The following is a 13,873-nucleotide window of genomic DNA, read 5'->3' as shown; positions in this document are numbered from 1 at the left end:
GTAATTGGTATGGAAACAGCCATTCTGGCCTTTCACCTCTGCAATTCACAGCGTCTAAGCCTCATTGTAAATTAATCCCATGTTTTTGATCAAGAAACATCAGTTTCAGTGAAAACAGAGAGAGCATTGTAAATGCATGAACACAGCTTCCCGGGCAGAATCACTCAGGTCATTTTACTTACATGTTGCTTCAATGAGCTCTGGGCCCTCCCTGTTGAAAGACCTGGCAGCTCTGAAATGGACTGCTGGATCCCCTCTGCCAACCACACTGCCAAAGGCATGTCTAGAAGGCAGAAAAGACACACAGGGCCATGATTACATGGGCCATTCACTTCTAAAAGGGTGTGTTGAACAGTATGGATGATTTCTCGCCCCTTGCCATATAAATTCTGCAGACTGTTTTGTTAAAGAGGGTGTAGTATCTGGAGAGGAGGAACAATGGGTTTATGCTGCTTTGCTGATGCACCTACAGCCTTCCAAAACAGGGGAATCACTCCTCCCAAGTGCCCAGGAGAAGCTGCAGGTTGGGGCTGGTTGCAGGAGTCATAGGAACAGAGATGCTGCTGTGACAGGGAGGTCTGGGAGACTGGAGAGAGCAAGAACCTTGTTTGCAGTAGGGAGCAAACCACAACCAAGAGTCAGAGGTGATGGAAAGGAAACTTTACTGGGGATCTAGAGGGCTCTGAGCAGTCGGGAAATTACAATCAGCTGATAGACTGAAAACCAGCATGGGATAAAGAGCTTGGACCATAAGAATACAGGTATCTCATCTGCTTTCTCTTAAGCAGCAGTGCTAAGAATTATCTTGATAGAGTTTATATTTGTATAGTCTTAATAAGGCCTTGCTATTAACATATTTTTCTACCGTATTTTGGTACTGTCATTTTGAAGAAAAGGCAGGCACCCCAAAACTATGGAAAAAAACCAATAACAACAAACCCCCCAAAAAATCCCAACAAAAGAACCAACCAATACAATTACCCAAAGAAACTGCCAAAAGCACTCCATCCACAACGGTTTTTTGAAAAACAATTGAGTCAGAAACAACAATAGAAGAGAAAGCAGAGAGATCTCTAACCAGCACAAGGAGAAACTCCCTTACCCAAACCGAGTTTCCTTTCTTCTTTTTCGAAGGAGAATAAGAGCCAGGGCAACAGCTGTGACCAGAGCTGTGAGAATGCCCAATGCCACAGGAACCCAGGACGTCCCATAAGGAGGTTGTCTCTGGCCGCCTAGATGATGGAGAAAACACCAGTCAGGAAACAGAAGACTGCTAATGTAAACCAGACCAATTTCTCCTTTAGTTTTTAAAGGGGAAAGCCATGCTGCTGGACCTGGTGGATCTTTGTATACTGGAATTTGGCATAAACAGGTATTCAGCCAATCATCAGGAAAACTAGCTCTTTCTCACAGCAAAGGCCGAGCAGAAGCATCTAGTTGTCAGAAGCTATTGGTTTTGCGCCTTGAGAATGTAACAGGTGCTGCACCAGATTATTTCACATGAGCTCATGATCTGGGGCACTTCAAACGGGAAAGAAGAAGGTTCCATGATTAGCATGATCATTCTGTGTGTGGGTTTCACCCTGTCCTGTTTGAGACAGACCAGAACCTTGATCAGGTAACACAGCACTACCTGAATGTCAGCCAGGCAACATTTTGAAAGACAACAGAGAAGGACAATTGCCTCGTGGCAATCTGGTTAAAAATATTTACATTTTTTCCTCTAACCCTTCCCAAAAAGAGAAGCACCCTGAGGAACTTGGTATTAGCTGTAACTCTACAATGTTTCTTGCTTGGTTGCAGCTTCTCAATGTCTCTCCCCAAAGAAAAGAATATTTGCTCCCAGAATATGTATACTTTTGACTACAAAAAGTCTACAGAAGAAATGGAGATGCTGCCAAGCTGAGCAGCTGCCAGGCAAGGAAGATAAGCAATACAGTTCTGAATAAAAAGAATATTATGTATGCCTGGCAAAAAATGATAAATTAATCCAACTCCCTGAGAGATTTCTTCTCCAAATACAATTACTAAAGATTAAATGTGAATTTGAATGGGTTTATTAAAATCTAGGATACCTCTCATATCTCCAAATTGTTTAAGAGCTAACAAGAAAAGGTACCAGGTCCCTGAGCACCTCCTTCACCTTCATGCTCACTTGCTTGCCCTCAGTAGCTGACTGCCCTTTACCTGAAGGGAGGGAAGAGTCATCTTTGATGATGTAAGTAATCCTGATGTAAGTCATGACAGTATAAATAAACCTGTTCTTAAAAGAGATATTAGGTTCATGGGCTGGAATTTGGATAGACCTCTGCATAGATGCATATGAAAAATAGTCAGACAACCCTTGCTGGCAGAGTCCTGGCAGGCAAGACGCTTCTGAGGCTTGATTAACAGCTACATTGAAGAGCCTTATCATCCAGCTTTTTAAAGAAGTGGGATTAGTGAATAAACAGGTAGAGCTTAAGGACACAGAATTGTGGACAAAGGAGGAAGCAGAATAGTACTTCTCCACTTGAAGCAAATTATCAGATCCTTATTACTTATTTTCCAGCATCTTATCTCCTTCAGTGACTCACATTTTCCTTTACCACCCATAAGGCTTTACAGGCTCTGGGGCTTATGATACTCCCTCTTGCTTCAATTTTCAACCCAGCCTTCAAGGCTGTTTATGAGGAGGGAGAGATCAGAAACAGAAGCTGATTTTCTCAAATAAAATCGAGGTAACTCCAACCCTCTTCACAATTCCCAAGCCAATCACTTGGTCTGATTCTAACAATCAGGGTAGAAACAGCTAACAACACTGATGAAAAAGGTCCTCTCTCATAGTTAATAAGGCTTCCTTCTCCCTGTAGTGACATAAACCTCTCTTGGCTTATTTTTCTAGTCTCTGGTGAGAGAGCAGGGATTTAGGTAAACTTCTGGGGAGCCCCTGCAAAAGGAGTATGGATGAAAACAAAACTAAACTAAATTATTCTCCCTGTTTCTAAATTGCTGGGAATCAGAAGCCCATCTCACAGTTTACAGCAAATGTGTCAGAAATAGAAATGAATGTTGAAATTCACTGCTTCTCCTGCTCTGCCCCACACATCCTTGCTTCCCACTCGTGTCACTGAGCTTGAGAGGAGGCTGCAGCCCACAAGTTGCCTCTCCTCTCTCAACTCTCTCTCCCATCTCCTGCAACCCCTTTTTCAACGAGCACATGCCTTAAGACTGCACAAGGTGGAGAGAAGACAATATTATTAGAAGAGTTTAGAAGAGTATTTAGAAGCCCTTGGATGATGAACCCTTTTATTTCACAGAAAGTTTGTATCTCAAAGGTGTGCAAGAGTCTTCTCCTGCCTACAATCATGAAGATTACAGATAGGAAAAAAAAGCTATTAAACCACTCTGCTCCTCGCTCTGCAATGAAAAAAAAGAGGTTTCTTCTGAGAAAGTTTCTGAAAATAATAAAACAATCTTTATTAACAGCACACCAGATCTCTGCATAAGTAGGGTGGAGCTCCCACTAGCTTTGCTGTGATGACAAATCCGACTTAAAGTTTATACGAGCTTAGTCATCCTTATTGCTGCACTGGGAGCTGGGCAGAAACCACCCCTGGCATTTCTCACATAAGCAACCAGTGCCAGTTTGCTATTTTAGGAAAGGAAGCGACTTATGTTTTCTACCAGGCCTGAAACAAAACTGCAGTCTTTCTGCAGCTCTGCTCCTTGAGGCCTGTCAGTGTTTCCACAGTGAACTTTTACTTCCAGCCTATTATGCTCGTGAAGAAATACATGTGCTTCCAGACAGCATTTGGCCAAAACAAGCACCACTCCTGATGCTGCTTTTTTTGAAGTGGTTTGTAAATAAAAACAATCAAGCAACAATATATCGTGCTTTCAGGATTATCCCATTCCAGCTCCCTGCAAAATGCGAACCCTAAACATTCCCTGGGGCTTCTTGCCAGTGATGGCTGTTTTCCAAAGGGAACTCCTGGTTCTTTCAGATACTTTTGTCTGTATTTGGGTGCCACAGAAAATACCCGATCAAAAAGTAGGAGGAAAAAATTGATGGAGCCAATGACTAACCTCAGTAGGTTCAGCTCTAAACCTTCACACCCCTTCAATCTCTTTTAAATAATTTGAGGGCTTTGATCCCACAGTGGCTGTGTGCTCACACTTGACCTTCAGTGCTGACTTTGTCACAGGAACTGGGCTGCCAAAGGACCTGAGTAACGTGCATGCTAAAATCAGCATTAAATGCACTACTGCAAGTAAGGATACAGTTTGCTACTTGTTGCTTTGCCCACATTCCCACCTCCTGCTTGCTTGAGAACTCCTCTATAGAGTCCCCCTGCCATCCCTCAGTGTGGAGGGATCAGGACTGCTCCATGTCCATGTGATTCCTCAGATACATGTGGAGTGGGAAGATGTAAGCAGCAGGTGGATCAGCATCAGAAATTAGAGACTGATATCTTGTCCTGCCACGGCCACTTGGAAACAAAACCTCAGGAGACTGTGGAATTTTTGTATGGTCACACCTCAATGACTTCTTATCACCAATCCATATCTTTATCTGGGACATCTTCCTCTTAGTTCTGTTACAGTTTCCTTCACAAGTAAGACATTTTCCCTTCTCCCTTCTCCCTATCTCCCCATCTAATATCTTGCCCTGCTTCATAGCCCACCTCCCATTTCCCACTCACTGTGAAACACAAGCAGCAAGGAAATCACCCCAGGTGAGCCCAACTGCCCTTCAGCAGTAGGAGTGCACTCCACATGTGCATGTTCTTTGCTCCCAACAAACCCTTCCACGTGGTCCAGATTGCATGGTACAGGATCTGTACCATCCTTCCTCTTATACCAGTAGCTCAGCTTTTCTATGGAGACAGCTAAACTGGTTTAATGTAAATACATTCAGTAAAACCATTATGAACCCCCAAGTGGCCACGGTTTAAATTAAACTTCACTAAAACTAGTCAGGAATGGCATAAAATTAAATCAAAGAAGACAACCCATACTAGACGAGTCTTCTGTCACATTCACTTGTGTAAATCAGTGTAAACCTTCATTTGCATATTTTCTATTGTGTCTGCCCTTCTGCCCTGCACTAAGCACAGTAAAACCTGGTTCTAAGAAGACACAGTAGAGGCCAGAAGCTGTTTTGTTTACACCAGCTCTTTAAAGATTATTGAATTTCTAGTCTCCTTGATGAACTGTGCTATTGTATAAGCCCAAGTGTCTCAGCAAGTAGTAAGCACTGAAAGAAAAAGACTCAGAAAAAAACAGCAGGCCCAGTAATTCTGACTTCCCCAAGTGAAGGGAGAAAATAGTGGACACTTACCCATGACCTCCTGGGCTTCAAGCAGGAAGAGGTCACTCCAGGGCCCACACCCTGCAGAGTTCAGCACACACACCCTGATGATCAGATCTTTGAGAGGATTCCACATGGTGAGATTGGCTTTTGTGTCCTGCACAATCATCTCCCCCTGAGTGCAAATGACAATAAACTGTGAGCTGTCTTAAAAGGCATCAAATGTAAAACTTCACCTTTAAACCAAAACAGTACCAAACATGTACTTCACTGGCACTATAACAAGGGCTGGGAATTGTGACTTCTGGGCCCTTATCTCAGTTTTGCCTGAGATTTGGGCTGTTGTCTTGGGTTTCTCTTCCCAAAAATTGCTAGTAGTTTCCCAAGGCATAATGGAGATAGGAGGTTTATTAATTTCTTCCTTTGAGGTCCTCCCATGCACGTTGCTATAGAAATAAGATTTTTTCCTGCTATTAAAAGATATACCTCCTTCTTGTGGTTTACTGTAAAGCATCTGGTGGTTTTAATCCAAGGGAGGAATCTGTCTGTCTGTTTTAACTTGCTGACCAAGTCCGAAACGGCTTCTGAATTTCAGCCCCAGTTTTCACTTAGGATGGCAAGGCCGATGTATTTTCAGTAGTTTTATGGACCTTCTTCATACAGCAAACCCATGAATATTTGGCTGCCATCACTGACACAGAGTAAATTCAATGAGAACTCAAAATACCATCACTCAAAGTCAATGACACTGACCTAGTGTGAAATGGGTCATACAAAACAGGAAATAATTCTTTTTTCCCTCTAGCTGTCTACTATTACAGGCTTGCTCTTCATTAATAAGCACTGGGTAAATACCTATTAGGAAGTTAGAAACCCTAAGAAATGCTGTGAACTTCAAAGGCTGATAGATACCTGGGAAAGGACAATGCCAAAGAACAAATGAAAGGCCTTCTACCCTGTCAGGGTCCTTTCAACTCCCTAAGTATTGTAAATGAAGCTAAAGAATCCACAACCATCTTTTTGTGATTTACAGCACAACTCATTCACTTGTTAAATACACCTTTGCTGCTAGGATTTGGAAAGCCAAGGCCCAGTCACAGGAGACAAAAAGCCCACATCCTGTACTGTCTGAGCTGGACAGCCCTGGAAAGAGGCAGAGAGGGACAAAGTGGATTCTCTCTATGTTGTCCTGCTTGTGCAAGGAATGGCAGAGAACTGGTCTGTCTGCAGGTGAACATTCAAGTGAAGGAATTCTGAATATGCCAGGAAGGAGGAAATGGTCCTACATCTTGAAGTCAAATACTGAGGCATTCCCTAAAATCAGAATACATCCATTTACACAAAAGCAACGTCAGCAATCTAATCCCTTGGTACAGATGCCTAGAAACTTTTGTACAAACCTTCTGTAATTCTTTGTTCAATGGCCCAGTACCTTCTCAATCTGTTACCTGAGTTACGTTATCCTGAATCCATTCCAGTCTGTATCCCAGGACATTTTCCTTCAGCACATCTGGAGCCACACCTTCCCACTCCAAAATTAGACCAGGATCTCTTTGAATAACATGGATATTTTGAGGGGTGCTGTTTGGAGCTGAAAGCAGAGAACAGAACACCATCACTTGTGCAGGAAAATAAGGCACTATCCACACTGAAAATGGCAGTTTCACCCTCTTTCCTGAGATCATCCAGAAAAGAGAGGGTGTGAGGGGAGAGAACAACTTCTGCAAACCACCAGCACTCTGTGTGTGGTTTCAAGTGGAGAAGACAGGTCAGTACCTCTCATTTCTCTCAAGATCTCACAAATCTCACAGAGCTAATGGGACCAGCATGCAGAAGCCCCGTGGGTGGGTAAAGCCCTGCATTACACGTCATTGCTGCTAACCACATTTGACTGTGTATTATTGTTTTGCTCTAGGAGACCCTCAAAGTGGATGAGCAATCTAACAGCATAATGTTTCTCATACTGCAGAAGCAGCAAGGAGTTAATGACATCTACAATCATCTCTTTTTCAGGTTCAGAACTGCTGTCTTGTTCTTGTCTGCTGTTTCTTACCAAGCTCCAGGGTCTGGAAATAAACCCTGTCAGTGAAAGGGGAGCTGCCCATCTCATTGCTGCACTGCACACGGAGGCTGTAGTTGGTGGAATGCTTCAGGCCTTGCACGGTGTAGGAGAAGGGTGGCACTGGGGTGACTTCAGTGGACACCTCCTGGCCATCTGGTGACTCAGCTACCTGTGCCAAGAGTGAAACGAGATGACTGTTACCATAAACAATATGACTAACATGTCCACATGGATAAGAATTCATTTAATTGTCAGTTTAGGAATGTTTAAGAATAGATATAACACCAGTGGTGCTTAAAATACTGAAATGGGAGTTGTCAAACTAAGAATCATGAAGTGATGTCACTTGGGCAGTACAGAAATTTTCCACCAGATAAAAATTTGGTTCCATACTTTAAAACATTCCCTTCCCCATGTTACAATTTCAGTAGTTATTATAATTCCTTTAAAGAAAACTAAATGTGCTTGTCACTTTGAGTGGTAGCAGCTGGGCAATGTTTAAATCTGGGCAATGAAAACCAGTAGAGCAACTTGCCTGTTGCCTACTGTCACCTTTTGCCAAACTCTTTTTCCCAGAAGTTTGTATATTTTTAATTTTGTAGTGGATGAGAGGTATGGTAGACATAGGTGACTTGGTTCAACTAACTTGTTTCAAATTAAACTGGAAAGAAACTTCTTACCACTCCTACATCTCTTATTTTTCTTGTTTCTAAATCTGAGCTTTAAATCAGCATAAATGTTAATTTAAATCTGGTATCACTGTGTGCTTTTAATGCACAGGCAGAGTAAATGTTCCTACTTTTGTACTAACAATAGCAGAAATCACTGCATAACTCCCAGGCTCAGACTTTCTCTTCAAGTGCATACAAAATAGCAAAGCAGAGAGTAAAAGCAAGATGTACTGACACAAGCAAAAAAGTCATATGGACTTTATGTATTTTATATGGCAGCCTCTCTTCCTTTCTCACTGCCCTTCTGCTCACTCTCACATACACTTTTGGCACACTGGTTTATTTGGCTGGTAGAAAGGAAGAATCTCAAGTTTCCTGAATAGAAAAGCATATTGTTGTCATTATCACTGTCATCCGCAGCACGGAAAACACAAGACAACTATTTTGTTAAACCCTGTCTGCTGGATGATGTATTTCTGTTCTTCAATGTATTCTCCCAAGAGCTGGTGCTCGTGCATCTGCCCCTTTTACACCCTGGAACTTGGCTTGTGTTAGCAGTCAGAAAACACTGCCATTCCCTGCCCTGTCCCCAGAAGCAATCTGCTTGTCTGAACACGGTGCTCATGGGGCACCCGCTGCAATGCCCGAGTGCCAGAACAACACAACAAACTTCCAATCCCCCTTCTCTTTCTGGGAGACTCCCAGCAGAAGTGCAATCATGAGGAGCCAGGAACATGTGCATTTTCACATGGAAATGTAGGTCAATGCCGCACACAGAATCTCACAATGTGGGAGTCAGAGGAAGCACAGTTTTCTGACAGTGCAGGGTCACTGGCAAGTTATCCCGCTCCCAGACTCAAATGCAGGAACTCTGTCCTCCCCAAATAGAACAGAAAAGGCTTAGAAAAGGGGTGAGAGACTGCTGAGTTGACAGAAACTGGGCTGCTCTGATTCAGCCTCTTTTCCACATGTCCCATCCCCCACCCCTGCCCCTGCCAAAAGTGAGAGGGAGAACTTAAACCCCAGAATGATTAGCATTGCAGTGTGCAAGCCAGAGAGAATAGGCTGTTCCAGCTCGAGATAACTGGCATTGTAAAACAGAGGAAGAAAAGTATTTTCAACTGCAAAAAAGAACCGAAGTAGCAACAAAACCCACAAACCAGGGCCATCTGCATTCAGGAGTTCTTTCTGCCAGTGAGCTGAAATTAAATTATGATTTCCTTTACTTCTGAAATATAATAAAAATCAGAGCATGAAACCTCTGGTTTCCTCTCAAATAAAAAGAGGACTACAAGTAAATTAGCTAGACTTCTTCCAGCATACCTTAAACTTATAATCCTCCTCTGCATAGTTGGCAACACCGCATAGAAATTCCACTTCAGCTCATAATGCTGCTGTAATGAGGTAGGGAAAGCATAGGGGCCCGGCAAATAAATCCATGGAGAATGTGCCTAGCTGTGTTTGCACAGCTTTGGGTATCACCATGTATTTTCTCACCGGGCTACCTGCTCTTTGATCTGATTCTACAGCTAAGTATGCAAGGACAGGAACTAACTCTCCCTGAGGCTGGACACATACCATTGTTCTCAGGAATTTCAAGAAGCAGACCAGGTTTTCACAGATGTGGAGTACTCTGCACGTAGCAGAGCTACAGAATAGTATCAAGCTTGATTTTCTGGGAAGCACCGGTCTTTTAACAATGGAAAACCAATCAAGATTTAGAGACAGGGCTTAAATTTGCTCTAAAACATGCAAATAGGCTCGATCTTGTATCAAAAAGCCCAATCTGCCTCCTGCTTCCATCATTCCTGTACCAAATCCTATACTTTGCAAGCTCCTCATTCCTTGGATTCGTTGGTATGTCTGAATCCCTGTCCTTCTTCTGGCATCCCACAGCACAGGCCTGATTTGGTGTGGGACTCACAGGCACCTGCCTTGGTACAAGCTACCATGGGCCACTGCTCCATGCAGGAAGGGTGAGCACCCTGCAGCCACAGCTGCTCCAGGGAACTTCCCACAGAGTGCTGTGTGCTTCTTCCCTGCTGCAGTGTAAAAACCTCTATGGAGCAGCTGCCACAAAGCAACTGACAACCTGCCAGCCAGGAGAACGTGGCCAGTCTTTAACACTTAACTTTGGAGCATGAAGTTCATGACCTACTCTTCGGCACCTATGAGTTGCTTCCCATTAAGTTTTTATGTTTTAAGGCTGTGAAGTAAGAATTGGAACACTGCTAGTGTTGGGAGAGCAAACGATAGCCCAGGAAATGTGGCTTAGGAGAATCCTATTATTTATGCAGGGCAGGGCACAAGGCAGAGAGGCCATACCTGAAGAGTGCAAGAATGGAGAGGTGCACGGCCATCAAATCCTGGCACCCAGACCACGCTGGCATTGCTGCTGGTGACTTGGCTCAAGGTTACATTGAGAGGCGGGAGAGGCATGGCTAGAAAGGAAACAAAGAGACCTTTCAGTGTACACAGAACTGAGCAGGTATTCACGTGGAAATGGAAGAGGCTTGAGGCTAAAAATTACGCAATGAAATCACTAACAGAAATGTAGTATAGTATCACATCTTTACAGAGTGTCCCTGACTTGTTGTGAATGAAACTATTATTTTAACATTGGACAAGCTATTGTCAGCCATTCATCATTGTCCATCGATGCACACAGGCAGTGGTTGATCTCTTTGATAGCAATGCCAGTGTGTGATGTCTACACCTTTGCTACTCAGCTCTCTTCCCTTCCCCCTCCATTGCAGGGCATGACTCAGCCCTGGACACAGCTGCCTGTGGACCCACATTGTGAACTAAATCAGGGCTTTAAAATCCCACCTCGGGTTCTCAGTCCAGCCTTTGACACCAGCCCTGCCAGCACCAGGCGGAGGGTGGCTTGCTGTAGTGACCTGAATACCCTGGAGCTGGATTTGCTGTAGACCTCTTTGTGCTGCCTCCAGGTGTCCACTGCAAACTCCCACTGAAACACCCTGGGACAGAGCCTGGACTGAAAACTGCCTCCTCAGGCTTGGGATGAATAAACTCTGTTTTACAGAGGGGAAATTCAAGCCAAGGGGAGCGCCTGTCACACTGCCACACATGGCTGATACCTCTCCACAAATTAAGGGCAGGGCCAGGAACAAAATCAGGATTCCAAGACTGGACAGTTAATCAGGTGCTTGTGCTTCCTACCACCACAGCACAGCACCAAACTGCTTGGCTTCCTTTTAGGATCTTTGATGCTTCCCCTTGACTTCTCCTTTCCTGTCACTGTAATTCCACATAGTTAATTCCTATCCTTTAGGTCACCACCTCTTTTTCACCTCTGAGTTTTCATTCTGGCACTTCACTCCTGACAAAATTAGCAGCTTCATGAATACTAACCTCTCCCCTAACCTTCTTCTCATTTTAAAAAAATTGTACACTGATGCCTGTAAGAGTTTTCCTGCAGCACCTCAACAAATTGTAAACCTCAGGAGTCCTCTTTCAGAAACCCATCCTCAGGACAAGGCTCTGCCTGCAGATTGAATTTTCCATGCCTCCTGAGTTGTATCCACCAGAAAGCAGCAATAGAAAAGTAATTGCAAGCCAGGATTTCTCCAGCTGCATCTTCTACCCCGCCAGAGCAGCTCTGTTTTTCACTGCATCAAGAACAATCACAATACTGCTGCCTTCAGCATATCCACAGGGCCATCTTTAGAGAGAAATGGAGAGCCCAAGAGGAGACAAATAGATGGTGACACAGATTAACCCTATAAAGCCTTTGTTGTCTGGTTAACCAGTTACCAGGACCCAGGGCAGAGCCTGGCACCTAGATAAGAACAGGGTGTGCGGGTGGGGGCAGGAGACCAAGGGTCTGGGATGGAAGCTGGTCAATGTGTTATTAGTTAGTTTACTTAAGACTTTCCTGCATCTTTGTTTCATTCTCTTTTGATGTTTTGTTGTCAGGCCTATAAGCTCTTTAAGGGGAAAAAATCCTGTTTCTATTGCCGAAACATTGTCCATAACTCGAGTTTTTGCAGACACACCTGAAACTTTTGGGTTTAGCAACTGTACTGTTCAACACAGGATGGCAGGGCCAAAGGAGGTATGTGCTGTGCCACCAGTGAGAAGAATCAACTGCTAAAACACCCCCTGTGTGAAGGAGACAGTGGCTGAGGAGGGCTGGCTTGCTAGCACCTTCCCTTAACTTGCAAGCAAGGGGCAGATGCATTGTCCCCTCGTCTCTTGGGAAAAAACTGTGGGTGGCTGTTTCCTGTTGTGCTCCAAAACACGGGATACAACCCTAAAAGTGTTAGCTGCACACATAAAGGAGAGAAAAGCCTGTCAGAAAACAGGACCTTGAGTGTTAACATAAGAGAGTTAGCTTCCTCTGTGCTTAGAGAGTGGCTGAACAATGGGGCTTTGTAATGGCTGGGGACTGTGGGCTACAATAACAGTAATTTTCTGCTTGGAGTACACCCAGCACATTGTGGGCACTACAGAGAATAGATAATGAACAACAAGAGGAGCAAATAGGAAGAAATATTAACAGTTTGTCAACGTCCTAGCAAAAATATTTGCCTCTGGAAACACAGAAGAAACTAATTGTTTAATAAATTGTAGAAAGATTTAAGAGTCCACATTAGCAGATGGGTTTGTGTAAGAGAGGAAGACCCTGAACATGCATGTGCAGACAGCTACTTCCAAAAGTAACTTCACTGAATTCTGCATGTTCATAGGATCAAGAGCTAAATAAACATTATTTGGGCCTGCACTATGTCCTGCTGTGTAGGAGCTTTGCTTTAATTTTAACAGGGCTATACTAAATCTTCAAAGCTTTTCTATTTAGAAAAGCCTCGTCACTCAGGTAAATTTATAGCTACTTTTTTAGACATAACTTTGAGGTACTACAGACATAACTTTTATGACTACAGCACTGGACTTGCTATTCAAAATCTGAATTTTTATCTCTAGGACATGCCACATACCGGTGCAATGTTAGCTGAGTGACTTAAGCTTGCTCCTTCTCAGCTCTAGAACGTGTGTGTGTGACCCAAGTGTGTGATGGCAATATGTCCCTCCTAAACAGGCTATGTGGATTCATTAGCTGATGATCCCTGAGGAATACTTTTCAGCTAAACATAATTGCTGGGAAACGAGAGAATTCCAAGGTCTTTACCCCTTCATCTTATTAATGGTTAAAAAAATAATCATCTGTATTAACATTAAAAACTTCAAAAGCTTTTCTATGCTAAATGTTTTGGTTTTTTTTCAAATTATGGCTTGACAAGATTTTTTTAAGTGTAATAGCTTTTTGAACTAAATTCTATCCCAGGATAAAATACCCATAGAAGATATATTCTACAATAACTAACTGCGCTGTGTAGACAAGCCTTTAAGGCAACAACTCCAAATGGTTTTAAATTAAGTTATAAATCTTACTAGTGCAACGTACTGCATTCTTGGCATAGCAGTAACCACAATGTCCTGAACAAAAACACACTCCAAGAGCAGTAGGTTACAGCTGGATTTCGATCTGTCCTTTAATGAACACAAGCTACTACAACTACAGTACATAAAGGATTGCTTGTATTTGTGCTGAGCAATAAGCTACCACTTGGAACAAATTATTTTTGTGCCATGCCTCTCCTGGAACTGATGATCACGTAATTAAAAGTGCATTAAAGCATGACTAAAAATTCAAATGCAGAAGCATCTCAACATGAAAAGAGGGGAAAAGCTGATTGCTCTGATTATCTCTGTTTCAGTTACCTGGAGGAACAGAGGAAATGTCACATCAGCCTGGAGACTTCCAAATGGCAACTGGTCATGCACAAGCTAGGAATTATTTGTTTTCAATGAGCTTTTAAAGAG

General features: G+C 43.2%; 1 protein-coding gene across 2 annotated transcripts in view; it reads right to left on the bottom strand.

Moving 5' to 3' along the window:
* Nucleotides 1-13,873, bottom strand: part of TYRO3 (TYRO3 protein tyrosine kinase) — a 41,620-nt gene that overhangs the window by 14,007 nt on the left and 13,740 nt on the right. For both annotated transcript variants that reach the window (XM_038138053.1, XM_038138055.1), the window contains 6 exons: nt 10,352-10,467; nt 7,347-7,524; nt 6,742-6,884; nt 5,324-5,468; nt 1,103-1,232; nt 183-283 (listed from right to left, as the gene is read on the bottom strand). In XM_038138053.1, coding sequence (XP_037993981.1) covers nt 183-283; nt 1,103-1,232; nt 5,324-5,468; nt 6,742-6,884; nt 7,347-7,524; nt 10,352-10,467 — 813 coding nt within the window. The remainder of the gene's footprint in view (nt 1-182; nt 284-1,102; nt 1,233-5,323; nt 5,469-6,741; nt 6,885-7,346; nt 7,525-10,351; nt 10,468-13,873) is intronic.

This window comes from Motacilla alba, chromosome 5 (genome assembly GCF_015832195.1).
Source record: "Motacilla alba alba isolate MOTALB_02 chromosome 5, Motacilla_alba_V1.0_pri, whole genome shotgun sequence".
NCBI classification, from domain to species: Eukaryota; Metazoa; Chordata; class Aves; order Passeriformes; family Motacillidae; genus Motacilla; species Motacilla alba.
Note: the sequence above shows the minus strand (reverse complement) of the source record. Positions and strands in the feature narration are given on the sequence as shown.